At 41.4% G+C, this 18,962-nt stretch overlaps 1 protein-coding gene across 3 annotated transcripts in view; it reads left to right on the forward strand.

Moving 5' to 3' along the window:
* GRB2 (growth factor receptor bound protein 2) overlaps positions 1 to 18,378 on the forward strand; it is a 61,925-nt gene extending 43,547 nt beyond the window's left edge. For all 3 annotated transcript variants that reach the window (XM_027795606.2, XM_013304228.3, XM_055797359.1), the window contains 4 exons: positions 6,263 to 6,360; positions 11,875 to 11,997; positions 14,499 to 14,667; positions 16,025 to 18,378. In XM_027795606.2, coding sequence (XP_027651407.1) covers positions 6,263 to 6,360; positions 11,875 to 11,997; positions 14,499 to 14,667; positions 16,025 to 16,210 — 576 coding nt within the window. In that variant the 3' untranslated portion in view covers positions 16,211 to 18,378. The remainder of the gene's footprint in view (positions 1 to 6,262; positions 6,361 to 11,874; positions 11,998 to 14,498; positions 14,668 to 16,024) is intronic.
* Positions 18,379 to 18,962: the final 584 nt, after the last annotated feature.

The following is an 18,962-nucleotide window of genomic DNA, read 5'->3' on the forward strand; positions in this document are numbered from 1 at the left end:
GGTACTAGCTTTTTGATTTGGAAAGCTTCAAAATGTATTCTCCTTGATTCCTACTTTCAGCTGCTTGGCCTGGTGGGGTAAACACTGTCAATGTGAAAAGTCAGTGTGTGCACAGTGTTGAAGTAGCAGTCATCACTTCAGATAAGGCTTCTGACAAAAGCATCACTTGAGGAGTGGGGAAGAAGGGTCCTTGCACTTCATATTTGTGCTCTTTTTGTGCCTTTAAAAGGATAAGGGTGGAAGAAGTGTTTCTACAGTGATAATGAGGATTGGGGTGAGGGTGAGAATGAAAACCTGTATCCACAACACATTATTGCATTCTATTAAAATCTACATGCATTATTTAAATATTATATTGTAATACTAGGGAGTTGCAGTTTAAGAAATAATCTTTCTGTGGCTATTTCCACTAACGCTTGCTCAGTGGCTGTTAAGCCTTTTCACAGTTTTTGTATCCACCTAGAGAGCAAGTATTCACAATCTTAAAGCATGTCCAGACACGGTGCTTTAGGTTTTGATCTGAAAAATAAAGTATTTTAGCAGTTGTGTTCTTGACCTAGTAATCTTAATCATCTAATGTATCTTTTTGTATTGAATGTATAGTTAAAATGAACTGTACTGTGTGTCATGACAAGTAAACCACTAACAGAAAAAGTCTCATTTGACTTGACCTGAATTACAGTGCCATTTGATGTGCAGATGACCCTAGGTTTCCACAAGATGCCATTTCCACTGCAGAGCCACCTTGTTGATGGTGTTAGGCAGCCAGCTTGAGGAAGATTCATTTGTTTAAGGGATTTTGTGCAACATGAGGATGAGGCAGGGAGCTGCAGGTTACCAGGCCATGTCTTGGGTTGTCTTCTGCAAAACCCTGAAGAGGTGACTTTGAATAGCCTGTGGTGCCATTTGCAGCAAGTTTGTGGTGAGGAAAAATGCCATATAATGGACTGTGGTGAGCTTGCTTTGTTGAATCCAGGTGTAGCTTCCCTTGAAGCAGTGGGTGCTTGCTGGTTTTGTAGCAAGTTTGTACCTCTCTTCTTGAAGCAGAAAAGGAGCCATTTTTCTCTGAAATAAAAAGCTGTGTTAAAGCACCTCTAGGGAAAGTGAGAATTGGCCTCCCAACCACCATTCCACCCTGGGACAAGTAATTTCCAGGCTTAAAAATCCAGTTGCGGAATTGCTGCTTTTCAGTCATTTGTTCACTTTTAAAAATTTTAAATCCTGCCCAAGTTGGAGTGTTGTGAGCACTTTCCTTGTATTCCTGAGACTTTGGGAATGTTTCCTTGTTTTCTTTGTGGCAGTGTTACTGCAACTTTGTCAAGGAGAAAAACCTGTATCAGCAGCTAACAGGTTGTACTTGAGCAGCTGTGTTACCCAGCTCAGCGAAAATCCCAAAAACTTACAGTTCAGGGAAAGGAAGAGGTTCAGCCAAAACTCAGCCCTCCCTGAACAAGTTTTTTGGGTTTTGTCTTTCCAAAACTCAAGTATTCTGATGAATTTGGCTAACTTTGCAAGCACGTAAGTATGTTCGAGGCCTTATGTTTAGTTCCATGTTTGCATAAGGGAGTCAGCTTGAGAGTTGAGATGCCAGTCCTGCTTGTTGTGTTCCAGTTTAATGCCTGCGTGTTCCTGAAAGTTGTTTTGAGAGGATCAAGACTGGTGCAGCAATTCACAGGGGTGGAAAAGCTGTGCTTAGAAATACTCACTAGGTATGGAATTGAAAATTGGTGGGGACGCCTGTGTGAACTGTTCTAGCTAAAACTTGGGAACTGCTTTGTGCAGTTCTTCAGCAGTGCCCCTTCTCCATTTCCATGGGAACAGATGGGCTTTTGTTGATAAGAGGTCTATTATCAAACTAAGAAACTGAGGGGCAGCAGTTGAGCCACTACTACTGTGAAACAGGGCTGACTGCAGACCGAGGACATCACATGGCAGTATGTGTTCAAATGTAGTGGCTAAAAATATCCTTCCTTCTTCCTCCTCTCAGGCACAGATGCCCCAGTGTGAAAGGAAGGGTCCCTCTGGCATAGACTTGATTAGATCTATAGCAGCCAAGGGGATTGGCTGCAGAGGAACGCTTTACGTTTTGACTTATACAAAAAAAATGGGTTTTAACAGTTGTAGAGATAAAATAAGTGTGTGTTCCTTTTACGGTTTTTTTTGCAGACTCCAAAGCTGTTTCAGTTTGGAGCAGTGAATCTTTAAGTTTTGTTTTGTTGCTGAATTTATCTGTATCTATTTCTACTTGGGGAAAATTTCAAAGTAAAATCTAGTGATACGTGCAGTACTTAGACTAAATTTTATAGTTTTGGTAAGTCTGGGAAAATATCACTGTAGTTCAGTCAAGAGTCTTTATTTTTCTCAGAGGCATAACTTTTTAAAAGTATCCAGATGATAAATTTTAATCTTAATTATTTTCTGGAAATCACTTGAAGGCCAGTTGGAGGTATGGGACAGATGGATTTACTGGATGCTTTTCTTAAAATATTTTGCAGAAAAATGGTTTAATTACTTGGAGTCAGTTCTTTCGTTTCAGTGGCTTTACAATTTAAGAGAGAGCAGTGTCAGCTGTAAATGTCTAAGCTGGATACACCAGTGCAGAGTTCTTAGGCGTGCTCCCAACTTACTTTTTAGTTGTATTTCACTAATGGATGTTAGTGGCATAAGTTGTTCTGGAAAGCTGAAATTTTACATGACTCTTCCATAGTTGTCATAATAGCTACAGAACTTCATAGCAGCCACCAGAATTCCAGCCTTGTGCACGTGACTGCAAAGTTGTCCTGAATTTAAGGTACTTCAGTACAAGTCACTTTTGCTTTACTAAGCATTGGGAGCTGCTCCAGCAGTGTCTTGAAGAGGCTGTCAGAAAAAATGATTTTGCAGATAGCTGTGTTATGGAGGTGACTTCTCTTGAAATACGTGGTCGTGGAACTTTGTAAGCAAAACAGTACATGCCATCGTCTCTGGACGAGTGCACACTGAAAGACCCAGAAAGGGGAAAACAAGGGTGTTTACAGGGTGACTGTGTGTGTATAAGCTCCCTGGTATATAATATAGGCCATGGATAGTTTGGCCGTTTGCCAGGGTGTGAATGGAGCTGTGACAGCTAGTTTGAACGGTCCTAGAAAGGACAACTGGCTATGGAGATATGTCAGTCGGGGTGTGAAGCAGGAAAAAGTCCTTGGAGCAAACAAAGCCACTGAAGGGGGGAGCTGTGGAGGATTCATTATTACAGCAGAAGTCCCCTGAACAGGTTGCACATGCATATGTGTAGGCAGTTCACCTAACTCGGCCTTTTATCGAGCTGTTGGTTTTTTGGGGTTTTTTTTTTGGTTTGGTTTGGGTTTTTTTTTTCCCAGGCAGAAAGCTTAATGCATGCCTCAGCAATGCTCCCTCGATGGCATTTGGCTTCAGGCCAAGCATTAATGAGTACCCCAAGCCCTATGTGATTTGGCTCCTCCAAATCCATTAGCATATCTTCAGAGCAAGATAAAACTCATTAAAATAATTTACATTTGGGCTTTAGAATTTCTGATAATTTTTAATACTTACTGCCAAAAGCACAAATATGTGGTAGTGTTCTTCATATGAAGCTACAATTTACCAGGTGGGATTTTTGATTGGAAAAAGAACAAACTGCTATATCCCTTAACTGCTACTGGTAATGAAATGAGTTTGTGGTACACAATCTTGTCAAAGGTTTGATCTGTGCTATCTTTGATAAAGGAATGCATGTTATTACATAAGATTTGGCTTATTAGAAATCACATCAAAATGTGTCATATTTGTTTCTCTTGCATTGTAAACGAGTCTAGTGATGGTGGCCGAGGTATACAACAGCCAAACTTCCTGGTCATTGAAGCCAATGTGCCAAAATCTTTGTGTGACTGAGTTGCAGATCTGAGCTTCAACCTGTGCCCTCTGTCTCCCTAGTCTATGCAATTTGCTTTTTTACACACCTGTTTTTAATCTCCATATTCCTTGCTCAGTATCCCAGAGCTGCCTGCTGGTGTTACCTACCTGTATTTTGTATTCTGGAGTCGAATCAGTTTCTGCACAGAAGTCTGTCTCTCAGCACAGTGGTTGTGAAAGATGTGCACCATTTTCTTGCTTAGAGGCAGTTCAGCAGACGTCAGCTGATGTGCATCAACTCTCCATGTGCAAGCTTTTACCTCAGAGCCTGTAACAGAGCCACACTTGAACTGCTCATGACCTGTGGTCAAATCATTCTTGCTAAATGGCTGAACTGTAATGCATGCTAAAACAATGCTTGTAAATAAATAAATTGGAGCCCAGAGTAGTAACTGCAGAAAAGATAGCTTCAATATTTTTATCCATATAAAAGTACTTAGGATCTTTTAAGTATATAAAGTCTCTTCCACTGAAAATATCCTGAATTGGGCCATAAAGGTACATATCTTTGCTCACCCCAAGTTTTGTAGATGTGTCCCTGCTACTATGAGAGTTCCCCAGTGGAAGTGCTGCTGCCCGCGGGATGTCCATCCTACCATCAGCCTCTTCACTTGGGAGTTAAGGAGCAGCCGGGTAACATTACGCACTGTAATTCACTGAGGAAATTCAGATTCTGTTCTCTTTTTAGCTTTACTGGATTTCATTTTGGTAGGTGTTGAGGTTCTTCTCTTTTAGACGTAGTGGGCAACAGTGGGGCAGATCAAAGTGTTGATATGTCATGTATTTTTGAAAGGCAGCAAACTTATGATGTTTAGAGTTTGAAGCACTTCCATCAGCTGTAAGAATTTTAAGGCCTGCACCTGTAAATTCTTGTCTGCTTTTCCTTTTGAGGTTTTTTGTTTGTTTGTTTCCTCTCATCACCTTTCCAAAAAAGAAACTTAGTGAGATTGGGGGGGGAGGGGGAATCAGAAACTGCTATAATTGCTTACGAAGATTTTGGGGTTTTGGTGGATACCTTCACCATAACTGTGTGTATGTAGTATGTGATCTCCGGATCTGCCTTCATGTTTTCTTTCTCTTTGCATTTCCTCATCTTCCCACATTCAGCCAATGCTAATGATGTGCTACTTTTGTGACTTGAGACTTTAAGTATATATATATTTTTAAAAAAAACAAAACCAGATTCAGCTTTTGTTGGCCATTATCGCCAATTTGAAGAACCTCAGGAAGCTGAGAAGGAATGAAAGTGTCCAGGGAAAAGCAGTGGTGTGGTGCTTAATTCTAAAGGGGAGGCAGGTTCTGTACTATGTCTCCAAATAATATCTTTTTGAGGAGGTAGTTTCAAACTATAGCATGGCTTTATTTACAGAACATAATACCACTTTATTCGGGAGACTACTTTCAGTTAGCGGACCAGGCTTGCCTGTTGCACTGTACCAGTTGGCAGAATTTCAATGAAAAATAAAACAACAAAGTTTATAGAGCGAGTATGCTTTGAAATAGCAATTTGTGCTTTTAAAGCTACTTGTTCTTGTGGTTTCTCTGTTGTGACTGCTGATCTTTCATTCGTTTTAGAATAAAGTTATAGTAAGAAAAGTATCCCTTTAAAGGGAGGGGGACGGACATCTTTGTTTATCTACTTTCGTTGTTTGTATGTATTTAACTTTATTAACATAAAAAATGCTCAACAGGCAGGTCACTGTTTATGCTGTCTGATTTAACCTGGTTTTAACTTGTATCAGCAAAACCAGCTGAAGCTGTCAGTTGGATCTGCAGCTGAGCCTGTACTAACATCATGAGGGAGTTTTCTTGTAAAATGGTTTATAATGTAGATGTTGCCTAGAATCTTTAACATATTCAGTGTGCAACCAGTGCAAATGCAGAAAAGCTGGATAAAATCACATCTCTGCTGAGAGCATCAGGTTTGTCAGCTGAATTCAGGAAAAAAGCGATTGTTAGAAGTGATAAAGATATGGAATTTCTTGGCTTGCAGATTTTGGGCAGAGTTTTTGGTGATGACAGACAACTTAATCTTTGGCACGGATCTCAGTCTAGTTACCCTGTTAAAAGTACCTGTGGACTTACAGTGACTTTCTCACTAAAGCATGGGGTTTTGGCACTAAAATCCTTTGGCTATTTTAAATTACTCATTCAGCTTTTTGTTCACAACAGTTCCAAACATTCATGAGATGCAGTGGAGTAGCATGACTAGCACAGGTTTTTTTTTTAATAGGCTCATCTTACAAGAGCAGTCTCTGAAACAAGAATGGGAAAAATAAGCTAGTACCTTCATCGGTTTTTTGCTGTGTCTTGAAATGTGTAAAGCTTATTTTTTGTTTGCTTCCTTCAGGTTTTGAATGAAGAATGCGATCAGAATTGGTACAAGGCAGAACTCAATGGAAAAGATGGCTTCATTCCCAAGAACTACATAGAAATGAAACCACACCCGTAAGTAGAGCTTTGGTGATAGGCTCCCTTGATTTTACTTTTGCACATCCTCTCCACAGAAGGAAGGTTTTCTGCTGAATACTTTGCAAAGCATACCTTGCCATTTCTACCAAAATGTATGGCTATAGTGTTATCTCTGGTGGTATTGTTTACTGTAACTCATTTCACAGCTAGCTATACAGCAGGGTATTTTTGGAAACTTTTCTGGTGTTTTGCTGTAGGGTCAGATGGACTATCTTGGCAATGGCAGGCATAAACCAGCAGAACACTGGGGTAGAGAGTTGTCACCACCACTGCCCCTGGAAAAAGAGCGACTGTGTTCTTGTGTTGATTCTCTATTTTACTTAGCATAGCAGATAAGAGTAAAAATTGTGGATTCACAGCTCACCAGAAAAATGTTTAAGGATATTTGGAGCTGAATTCTTAGTATGTCTACATCAAATCCTGAGTATAGAATCTCAGAACTGTTTAGGTCAGACAGGACCTCTAACAGTCATCTGGTCCAAAACCTTCCTCACAAAACAGACTGACCTCAGAGAGTGTGTACTGTTATACAAGTACACTGGCATTGTTTTGCAACTCTAGAGAACTGTATTTGAGTAACTAATTTGAACATTTCCTCTTAGTGTAAAGAATCTAGCATATGAAAATAGTAGCACTTCATGAATGGGTATGTGCCTTTCGTTAGTTCATATATTTCTGCTGTCTTCTATTAAATTCTGGTTCTGCCAAGCTTTGAGATCCTTGCACATCTGAACAAGAAAACAGCAAGCTCTGGGTAACAGATTCAAAAGCGAGAAAAGGTTTAGGAAGGAACAGCAAAACCTGTAATTAGGGTTTTTACGAGAAGCTGTAGTGTTTGTTGCCTACAAAAAACTGATGATTGATTTGTTAATTGTTGACTGTGATTATATCATGAAGATACTGCAGTTAAATCCAAAAAAGAATTATTTTTCTAAGGGGCCTTTTGAAATGGGAGAAGGGAGCTTCTGTGGGACGGTGCCCCAAGAAGAGGAGGTATACTGCTTTAGTGCAGCCAAGTGGGAAGTGAAGCAAGAACACACAAAATTCTGAAATTGTTTAAAGCCTTGTCTGCTGCAGTAACGTGTCTAGTTTACCCTGATCATGCTAGTCTGCTGGGGATCTCTCTCTCATTGCCATTTCTCCCTCTTTGGTTTGAATCATCATACGTCATCTTATAGCAGTTTTGCAGGTATTTTGTTTGAGAGAGATACAGCTGTCAGTTTTTTCAGTTTTGATATCAAAAGGGAATGAACAGTATCTGAGCCTGCAAGTGGGAGAATTTGCTAGTGGTTTTTAAGCATAGTTAATTTGACCTTTTCTGAAGATGTTTAAACTGCTGACGGCAGCTGGATGAGTTAGCTCTGTGTGTCAGCAGTGCTGGGAGTCTTAACTAGTACATTAACAACCCTGGGAAATTATGCAAAAGTTTTTATAGTATAATGTTTGCTTAGCTGTAATGCAGAGCTCTCCAGTCAGACAGGTCATACAAAAAGCAAATTGCAGGCAGCCGACTAGGAGTGAGAAAGAGAATGTTCCTTTTCTCAGTTGTGGGAAGGTGGCGTGAGGGCTTTTCAAGGAAGTTTGGAAAGAAAGCAACTGAAAATGGCTTTGAATCCTGTCCTAGGATATGAGACTAAATCCTCCAGCCCCACAGCTAGTCTTAAATGCAGTGTTTCTTGCTTCTATTTTGCAAATCTTAGCTTCCTTTGTAACTAATCACAAATGAAGCTGAAAGGAACATGTGGCACGCCTTGGTCACCAGCTGAGTTACCTGGGTTCTGAAGCGTTAACCTGAATTGCCACGTCAGTTAACGAAGCCAAGATGTAAGTAGACAGAGGCATGACACTCAGAGAAGAGCTGCAGGAAACTCTGGGCAGGGAGGCTTCCTGTGAAGGCACAACGGGGCGGTTTGGTGGCAGGACTACTTTTCTCTCTTGGAGGGGGCAGGGGAGGAATTTGCCGTTTAGGAAGCAGCCTGGATCAGACTCACGGTGTGAGTGCTCAGGGTGTTTGTAATCTGTTTTTCTTGAAGATAACTGCTGCAGTCTCACTTTGCAATATCGTAACTTAATGTGGAGGAAATCAGCCAAGCTACGTGATTGTGCTAAGGAAAGGCAGAAGAATTGCCAAACTGCCTATTGAAGCGAGTCTGAAAGCAATGTGAACTTTGTGTTGTACCAATCAATGCATCTCCCTCTAGCTGTGCAGCATCAGCAGTAATGCCTGGATTTGGTTTTGCGGTGCTGACTGGATGAGTTTCACTTACATTACAAAGCTAGCTGGAGACAAGTGTTATCAAGCTCAGCCCTTCAGCAGGGAAGCTGTGGGAGTGTTGTGGACAGTTTCTTTGGCCTAATTCTCCATGTGTGATTTTTATTATTTTTTTCAGTCATTCTGCAGCAAAGATTCATATGTACACAATACTTGATGCTGTAGAAGTGCGTTCTTAAGTAGAGAGTAGTCCTGCAAAATAACTTTCCTTTGTTTCTTTCATCTGTGGGGTTTTCATCTTTTTTTTTATTTAGAATTCAAGCTCCTTTTATTTTGGCTAAGTGGTAACAAAGTCATAAAACTTCAAGAGAGTTCAAGAATTGTGAACAATTTTTAGTCTTTCTGTTTACAGTGCCTTAGAAACAGCTGGCAGAATAAGAACTTGATATTGCTGCTTTGGAAATGTTACTTCCTTCAGTCGAATTATACACTTCTAGTTTGTAGTGATTCAGTAAAATTTAGGGGGAAAATAGGGTATACTTCAGGAAGTATGATAGACATTCTGTTGAGCTCTTTCAGGCTTGCTTTCTGTTTTACAGAAATGGGTGAGGTGTTTTGGGTTTTTTAAGATGAGGCTTTCATTTCCAAGCCATATGTAAATAATGGAGATTATTTGAGAACTAAACAGAATGAAAACACTTTGTAAACAAGGACTATGGCAAGATATCTAAAAACATAACACAAAGCTTGCTGCATGTAACATTTGGTAGAGGCAAAAATCGAGACTTCCTTATCTTTATGACAATTGTGCCCAAAGCCCAGGAAACAAAATACTGCCTTGGAATTCTGAAGGTGTGTCACATAAACATTTCTCTTGGTTGAGTTTGAAGGCAGCAGAGTGCAGTGAGAGACAGGTAGGCACTCCCTCCCTGCCACCTTGGGTGCTGAGAAGTGGCGCAGATGCTAAACCACCAAGAAAGTACTGAATGCCCTGTTGTTCTTCACTGGAAATAGGATCGTTGTGAAAGAAAACTTTTCTTTTCCATTCCAGGGGATAAAAAGTACACAGCAAGCATTGCAAGTAGAACACGTATAGGTGATCACGGAAACCAAGTTTGAACACAAGATGTATCATTTTCAGTGCCAAAATGCTTTTCATAATGGAGCTGCATAGCTAAATAGAGTGAATACCCCTTTTACAAGGGGGATGTTCTAGAGCTGTTTTATTGAGTATGTTGCATATAGTAGAAATACATCATCAACCTTGATATAATACAGGAATGTGCTTTTGTGTAGCCTCCTGTGGTGAGCAGATATTGAAGGCAGTTAGTGAGAGCTACCAGGAGCTGGCAAGTCTGGTAATCGAATAATTGGGCCTCCTTCATCTCTAGAGATAGCTTACTCTTAGAGAGGAAGATGTGACTTTGTGACATCTTTTAAGAACAACTGTTTCAGGGAGGGTTCTGCAACTTCTGTCTTACTGCTGCACCAAAACCTTCGCTGTAGAAAGTAAACTTTATGAGTGGAGCTTGTTAGTAAATGCCCTCCTCTAAGGTCAATCATCTGCATGCTTACAGGCTGTGGTAAGTGCTTCTATCCTGTGTGATCTGTTACTCAGAACTGAAAGCTGTACTTTTTGGTTGTGAAGATGGTTCTGCTTTTCCCACACCATGTGACCTACCACTCACTCAGCCCTTGTTTGCCTTTAATCTTGGATTAGTTTGGAAATGCAGATGTAAATGTGGGTAAGAATCCCGTGACTGGGGGGTGGGGGGTGGGGGGCTGTTTGGTCAGTGCTGACTATCTGGTTGCCTGAAGTGTGTGTGGAGGTGGTCAGCCTGTGGCTTTGATTTCTGTGCTGCTCTCACGAACTTCAGATGTGGCTTCTATGGTGCAGCTATTTCATGTGACTGCTAGATGGTCCTAACTGTAGGAGAAAGCAAGAAAATAGGCTACTGAAAAAATATTACCAGCATCTTTCCTAGAACCAAATGGCATGCCCAGCTCTGCACTCCTCTGCAGTGAAGCAGAGAGAGACTTTGAGGGAACTTTGCTCACTTGGTCTGCGTGTAACTCCGCTCCTGCGTGCCTTAGCTTTCTGACACGATACCGTCTTTGACTGCAGTGCTGTGGTAGGGGTCAGAAGGATTGGACTCTGGGCTGCAGGAGCAGCCAGTTGCTGAATAAAGCTACTCCTTCTCTCTGCTGAAGCAGTCATGTTTTAAAAACCACCTGATCTAAAATAGACCAACAGTTGCTTTTGTTAAAATGCACATTCCACTTGTGCGGGATGGGTCAATCTATAGACAGGATCTTCCTTCTACGTTTCCCTTGCATTTTGCAAATACTACTGTTTTTTTAAAACATTTCTACCTGCTAAAATATTGATGGTTTTGTGCTTAATTCTTAATAACTTAAGTTTTCTATATTTTCTGCTCTGTAAATCATGGCTTCGGCATGGGTGACTTATCCTTAGAAGGCCTAAGTAATAAAGGAGACTGTGTAATTACCCCTCACTGATTATCTTTGGGTACTAATAGTGAAATAAATGGTGCTTTTATCATAGGGGAGTTCAATAGTGACCAGCCAGTAGTGCAGGGCTACTTCATTGTCTCAGAGTTGATGGCATCATACAGTTTGAACAATTAAAACTTCACATGTAGAGACGTGAGACTTCATTTCTTAGTGACAGAGGAAGGGACTCAAGTTTCTTGCTTGAGCTAGGCATTTAAACTTTAGGTTGAGGTTATGAGGTCTAATTACTAAGATAACAGTGCAGACCACAGTAGACCTTTTAATTTTGTCCAAGGTTGTAGCAAGTTCCCAGGGTAGTCATCTTAGTCTCACAAAGCAGGACTTTGCTGTGAAGCAATTGTGTACATTAGGTTCTCATTGTGTTGTTTTATATGCTAAACTGTAGATATACTGGAGTGCGAAACAATGTGAATAATGCATTAAATTCTGAGTGAGTTTTTTTTTCCACCTCTGAAAATAAATCCTGTAATTTGAGGATTTCACTCTTACCACATTGCAAAATTGGATGAAATAGGGCTATTGCAAGCACCTACTTAACGAGTCATGGTTGCTTCCTTGCTGGGACGAAACATTGTGAAAAGCTGCATGGGTTCAGTAGCCTGTGTTGCAGTGGCAGCGAGGTGCAGTGTAGTTATTTCTGTTAGCAGTGGTTTCATCTTTGTGTGAATATCTATGTCTGGTTCCTCCATGAAAGGACTGACATTCTTAACTTTCCCTATTGTTTTCTTTTCCTCGCTACGCAGGTGGTTTTTTGGAAAGATTCCCCGAGCAAAGGCTGAAGAGATGTTAGGCAAACAAAGACACGACGGTGCCTTCCTTATCAGGGAGAGTGAGAGCGCTCCTGGGGACTTCTCCCTCTCAGTCAAGTAAGTAATGCCCAGAAGCAATCGTGTGGGGTAATCAGGCCATCTACTGCTCGTTTGGACTAGTCAGTAAAGGGCGGGTGATTGGCAATGCTGAAAAGCAGGAATAATCTTCCAGATGCTCTGTCATGTTTCTGTCCTTCCAGTGATACTCCTCCTCTAACAGAACAAATATATACGTTCTGGTTTGTGATGAGCCCACAGGGCTGACGTGGTGGCACGTTGCTCTCCGGCTCATGTAGTCCCAAGCACTCTCTCTTGGTTTATTTGTGCATCCTATTTCTCCTCCTTACAGCTACAGAGTGCCCAGTGTGTATGTATTTTCTCCCATCCTCCTTCATTCCTCTTCTGCAGTACAAGTTATTACTCTTCTCTCTGTATGGTACACTTCCAAATATGTTTATCATGTCTGCTTGGCATGTGCTTTGGGGATATTAATGTTGTCTAGCACTGGGACATGTAGCTGTGAAAACAGAGGCCTCTTCGATCTCTCACAAGTGGGGTCCACGTTGGTAGAGAAACTCAGTCTAATAACAGTGAAGTGAGAAGGAGCAGTTCTCATCCTTGAGTAACCATACTAGAAGTACTGGCTGTTAACCAGCAGGAGCCTGCTAGTTAGCCATGACCCACATAATACCTCTCTTGCCCGTCTGAAGTCACTGTAAGATAGACGTATTAGAAACATGAAGGAGGATGTGATGTAATTTAATGTGGCTTGGGGGTAGGTGGGATTCTATCCTCAGCAGTTGATTTTGCTGAGCTTTTTTACTTTCTGTAATCTTCCTCTTTCCTATCAGAAATGAACAAGATTTTCTTTAGAACCTAACAATAATTTTTGATCATCCATGCATAATTCGTAGTTTGCTCTATTTTCTGTGGCTATCGGTGATCTGTCTCAACATGTTTAGGGTGTTGATTTTTTTTTTTTTCTGGTCATCTTTGGTCTGTAACCAAATTTTTGCCGTCCTGTACAGTAGCACTGAGTCATACCAACAGACTGGATTAAAGCTGTTGATGTTAGAGATGTTTATATTTCTGGCTTGGATATAATCAGCTGAGCTGGAATACCAGATATGAATGGAAGCTTCATTCCAGAAAGTGCATTCCTTTAAGAAACATGAAGTTATGATAGCATAGCTCTGCTTGCCTGTCAGCTTAGTGTTGCCATCTGGTGGTAATTTCTCAGTTGATTTTTTTTTTTCCCCCCTGTTTGTTTAATTTAGAAGTCTTTTTCCTAAACAGCGATCTGCAGGATTTGAAATGGTGCGAAGCTCTCAGGCTGAGGAAGGAAAAGCAGAGGGCAGTATTCATGAGTCCTTTAGTGTTAGCTTTGTAGCCAAGATAGTGCCTACTTTTTCAGCCAATGTATAGAAGCTATGCATGCCAAGTTGTCTTCTGTTTTCAGTGTTTTAGACTGAAGTAAAAATACCGAAGTGCCATTCATCTGGAAAATCCCAATGGACCTCTTTGGATTTCCTCTTTATTCAGAATAAAGTTGTTGGAAAAGTAGCTTCAGCTGAATGCCATTATTTGTCAGAAAGAGTTGTTAACACAGAGTTGCAGTTGCTGCATTACATGTGCAGCATAACCTTCTGAGCATTTGGGGGGGTTTGGGGGTTTTTTGTTTTCTTTTTGTTTTTTAAAGACTAGAGAGAGCCTTTTGTTTTGCAAGACAGTCTTTTGCATAAGACCAGACTTCCTGCCAAAAGAGACAATCCTACCCCCTCCCTGTGGCAGTGTTTTCCCAGTAACTTACCTATAATGGGACTGGTGCTTATGTATTGAATTACCACTCACAGAGTGGTGCTGTGAGAAGTACAGGCCAAGAGCAGCACAAACCTAAACTGCTGTGAAATTGCTGTGGGTGAAGAGCTAAAGCAAAGTGCTTGTACTGTTTGACTTCAAAATTTTCTATTTGGGAGCGTGAAGCAGAAGGCACCATGGTGCAGCTACTGTAAATGTGACCTGGTATTTGTACTGCAAAGCCCACAGCATGTGTCCTTGGTGTTCTGTGTGCTGTCTTCAGCGACTCAGGTGACTGCATGCACACATGAAGTAGTACATGTACCAGATGCCAGCTATGTGGCAACGTAGTGTAAAATAGCTGAAATATTGCATGTCATCCAAGATAAAGTGTTGTGACACCAGAAATCCTTTACAAACAGACCTCAAACTTCTGCAGATTCAGAGTGGTTTGAAAAGCTGGTTTTAAACTGAAGTCCTATTGTAAGAAAAGTACACGTGAATCTTGCGGGTTTTTTTTCAAAATAAATTCAGTATTTGGATTCCATTTTTCTCATCACTGATTTCTGTAAAATGCAATTGACAAGTGGACATCTTTTTTACAGCAGCCAATCGGTATCTATATTATCAGTGTCATTGACAGTTTGCACTGGTCCCTGAAGGACATTTTTGTTCCAAACTCTGTGCCAACAATCCCAAAAGAGGAGTACTCGGTGACTAATAATATGGTTTTTTTTGCGTTCTTCATTCTTTCCGCACAGGTTTGGAAATGATGTGCAGCACTTCAAGGTGCTTAGAGATGGGGCTGGCAAATATTTCCTCTGGGTGGTGAAGTTCAATTCTTTGAACGAGCTGGTAGATTATCACAGATCCACATCTGTCTCCAGGAACCAGCAAATATTTCTCCGGGACATTGAACAGGTGCCACAGGTAAGAGAAGTGTCTTCATAGAATGCACTTCATGAACTATTGCAACCACAGTCTGAAGTGGGATTGCATCTTAAATAAATAGGGGTGGAAGGAAGCTGACTGACGTTTTTCTTGTGTGTGAAAGTGTGTCTTTAGATCCTGCAGCCAGTATTATACTGGTGGATAAGCTGGATGTTTGTGCAGAGCCCACCTGCTAACTCCTCAGTCTCCCCCCCAGTCCTGGCAAAGTGTTACTGTTGTGTGAACTAGTGGCTTGTCTTAATGTTTATGGATACTGTTGCAGGAAGGTCATCTGATTCCTGTGCATTAAAAAGAGGTTTACTCCTTGTTTAGGACATAGTAAGAAAGGATAGTTCTATTTATACTGGTTTATAGCCAGAACTGTACACCTCAGTAGCCGGTGAAGCTTTGGCACTGGTTTTTCCTGAAGAAGTGGTTGCAGGTAGTAACATATGGATCTGGTTTGGATCTAGCCAGTGTTAAGAGAAACAAAAACCTACTGCTACGTGCCAGCGGAGCAGCTTGTGTATGCATCTCTAGCTCTTTGTTTTGTCCCATTTCCCAGAGCAATCAGAATGTTACGTTGCATGTAACTGGATCTTTTGTCATTTTTGGATAAATCCTTTTGCTTCCTTGTGCAGCATTCTAGTTCTAGCTTGAAGACAGGGGGTGTGGAATTCGTACTCTTCTCCAGGTGCTGTGGGCACCGGTTTGTCCGAACTAACATCTGGCTCTGCACTGTTGGGTCAGTGAAACAGAGGGTGAGAGAAGAGCTGACTGAAAATGACAAGCATGAAGATACCTTCCTGATTTTAGGAATGCAAGTCTATTTTAAGTAGACTGTTAGCTTTTCCGTAAGGATGGAAGTATTTGCTGACCAGGCAAAATGCTCTGTGACAGAATTTCTCTATACTTGAGAGTTTTAAGGAAGATGTGTAAAATGCCAACATCCAGGTTTTGTGTATCAACAGCTTTGTGTTAGGTAGATCAGTTATATTCATAATGTCTGTTGGTGAAAACACAATGAATTAGCAAAGAGACTACTGTATTGCAATAGCCTACAGATTTACAGTAGGTCATGAAGACTGGAAAATGCTAGGAAAACATTTGAGTCGTGTGCTATCTTTATTTCGGCTCTTTCACAGAAACCTGACTTTTCTGTAAGGTCTTCTCTAGACTGTACTTTCCTATTTTAACGTCTTGTTACAGATGTTGGAAGCTGGCTTGTAGGGAAATGAAACAACCCAAATGTTTGTTGTTAAACTCCAGTGTAAGTTAAGGTCCTGCCTGAGGGAGCAGATGTCTAGAGCGCTGTGGATGATTCTCACTTTGTGTATCTTTTTCTTTCCCCTTTCAGCAACCAACATACGTTCAGGCCCTGTTTGACTTTGATCCCCAGGAGGAAGGAGAGCTGGGCTTCCGTCGGGGAGACTTTATCCAAGTCCTTGACAATTCTGACCCCAACTGGTGGAAGGGAGCCTGCCACGGACAGACGGGCATGTTTCCACGCAACTACGTGACCCCGGTGAACCGGAACATCTAGAGATAAATATTAGAGATTATTTAAAGAAACCAGAGAAACAGTAAATACACATACAGAGCCTAACTGCAGCCAGTGACCTAAAATCACACGGCGATAAAACCTGAGTCATCTTTCACCGTGAGGTGATCCTCCTTCACTCAGTACGGAACTTGTGGGGGGGGGTGGGGGGGCAGGGGCAGGTGGCAGGGTTGGGGGGGGAGGCAGGGAAGAGTTCAACTTACACACCAAAACTTATCTTTAAAAAAAAAAAAAAAAAAAAAAAAAGAAAAAGAGAAAGAGAAAAAATGAAAATAACAAATTTCCTCAGCTGCTCCTGGGTTACCCCCTTTTGTTCACTCTTCTTGTTTCCCCTTCCTCCTCTGTCCATCAGTGCATGAAGTTTTAATGCCATATAAAGTCCTACCCATGCAGTTAAAGGAAAAGGGAGAAACTCTGCTGGTATTTTCTCTCTCTGCAAATGGTCTTCATTTGACATGAAGGGACATGAGAGAAGAACCAAATCCACAGTCCTGCCTTTAAAAAAAAACAAAAATCATCAGTCTCTGCTTTTGCCTTCAACATTCAGCTCTTCTTGCCTGGGAAAGATGAGTTATTAATCGAATTTTTATTGTCTCTTCTCCTCTGGCACTTTCTTCTCAAGCTCAGCAGCTTGCAAGCAGAGGAAGGGAGAAGAGTTCTGTGGCTTTTTGTTCTGTGTTGGGTTTTTTTTTTTTTGAGTCACAGACCTGCTTTTGAGAAGCTCCAATGTACAACTGAAGTCTGTTAATGCTGCGCTGACAGCTTTTTTGTTTTTTCTTAAAGGTGTACGGTTGAGCACATTCTGTAATTTTTTCCATAGTGCCTTTCCCTTATTTTCTTTTTTATTATTTCTTACGTTAAAAGGACAGTCCAGAGCTTTTCAGAGGGGGTTTTTTTTCTGCCTATGTGTAAATAAATACTTTTGGGGGAAGGGTGTAAAAGAGGGTTGATTTTATCAATGGACATTTGAGAAAAATCTACAAACAGAGATGGAGCTTTAATCTTAAGATTTGTCTTACTGTTCAATTTCCCTTGTTCCAAGGGAAATAAAATCACGGCATTCAAGTGGCAGCTTAGGCTGCTGTGAGAGGTGGGGAGCTGCAACCAGGAGCCTCAAAAGAAGTAAGAGAAAGGGGGAAGTTATGACCAGGGATAATGAGGAAGAATATTTTGGGGAGGGAGGGTTAAGGGGGAAATTTGAGAAATAATAGCCCTGAGATGTCCTATTAAATGTACATTCCTTTGATGGAAAACTTTATAATGCAGAGAAACCTCAAGAAAAATAGTGCTTGAAAAAACTTTATGCTATTAGTGAATGTTTCTACATGATGCATGTAATCAGCCTGTCTCTTTGGCCTGGATAAGGAATATTTGCAGTCGTGTCGCTCTTGAAAAGTGGGGTTGCCATCACTGTTCTCCAGTTTCTCCTCCCTCCTCAGGTCAGTGTTACTGTTGAAGTAGATTCCCCCCACCCCGCTCCCCATTCACAGCAGGCTGTGTGATGACTGTAATCCCCACCCCGCACCATAATGGCATTTATTGTGGCCATTTGCTCCTCCACCAGAGCAGTGTGACATTAAATTGGACGGAAAGGAAAGCAATCAGCTCGCACCGCTCTCTGTGCCAATCTTCAGTTGCGTTATTTTTCCTTTCAATGGCCATTTGGCTGGATCACCCCACCAACGAATCCAAAAACTACAGCGGAGATCTCCTCCCGCCCTGGCTAAGCACGGGCAATCTTTTGTTGGAGGGTGCCTTTTTTTGTACTAAGTGTTACAAATGTTTTATTCCTGAGATGGACTCTGCCTTACACTTTAATTTTCCAGCAGATGAAAGAGAGAGCTATCCTGTAGAGTATTACTTTCTCCCCCTCTCCTTGCTAGCTGTTACTCACTTTCTTCCTTCTTTGTAAAGTGATTGGAAAAGGAATCTATGGCATTCTACACCTGGACCATTTGATTGTTTCCTTATTTTGGAATTGGTGTATATCATGCAGCCTTGCAGACATATGTCTTGTGTGTGTATATATATTAAAAAAAAAAAATCAGTGTTTAAATAAAAAAGGCCTATGTACTTAATCCTTTAACTCTGCAGCAGCATTTGGTAGATAGTAATTAACTGTGAATAATAAATATACATTGAATTCTTCACTTGAGCATCTGTCTGTTATTTCAGTTAACTGACCAAAATATGACAGAGCGAGCTAATTTATAGGATATTAAATTGCTGTGGGAGAGAAAAGCTGTAAAAGGTGCGCTTTGGTCCGAAGTGCTCAGGCTGGCATTATAGTTCAACCTCAGCATGCTTGGCAGAAGAACTCATTCTTCTTCCAAGCCAACAGAGCGCCGTGTCACTTGGCATGTGTGCCATGGTGAACAGCAAGGAGGTGGAGAAGGCATGATGGTGGCGCCTCCAGGATTGAAGGGCATGGATCTACCAGGTGAAGAGGAGGGTGGCACTTCACTATTTCTTCTCTTGCTTTTTTCTAAGCTTTTTATTGAGCTGCCCAAGTGCCTCTGTGGAACAGACTGTTAGGTTGTAAGGAGCCAGTGATGGAGAGCAATATATTTTTGGAGCAGTGTGCTGAAGGAGAGAGGAGATGGGTGTGTGGGTGGTGCCAGCACAGCAGCTGTGGCTCAGGTGGTCGCAGGATCTTGTGCTCTGCTTGGTCAGTGCCTCGCAGGTCGCTGTCACTTGTGTCATCTGAAGAAGGAGAGGTGCTGAGCCGTGCCAG

Source organism: Falco peregrinus, chromosome 2, assembly GCF_023634155.1.
Source record: "Falco peregrinus isolate bFalPer1 chromosome 2, bFalPer1.pri, whole genome shotgun sequence".
Lineage (NCBI taxonomy): Eukaryota > Metazoa > Chordata > Aves > Falconiformes > Falconidae > Falco > Falco peregrinus.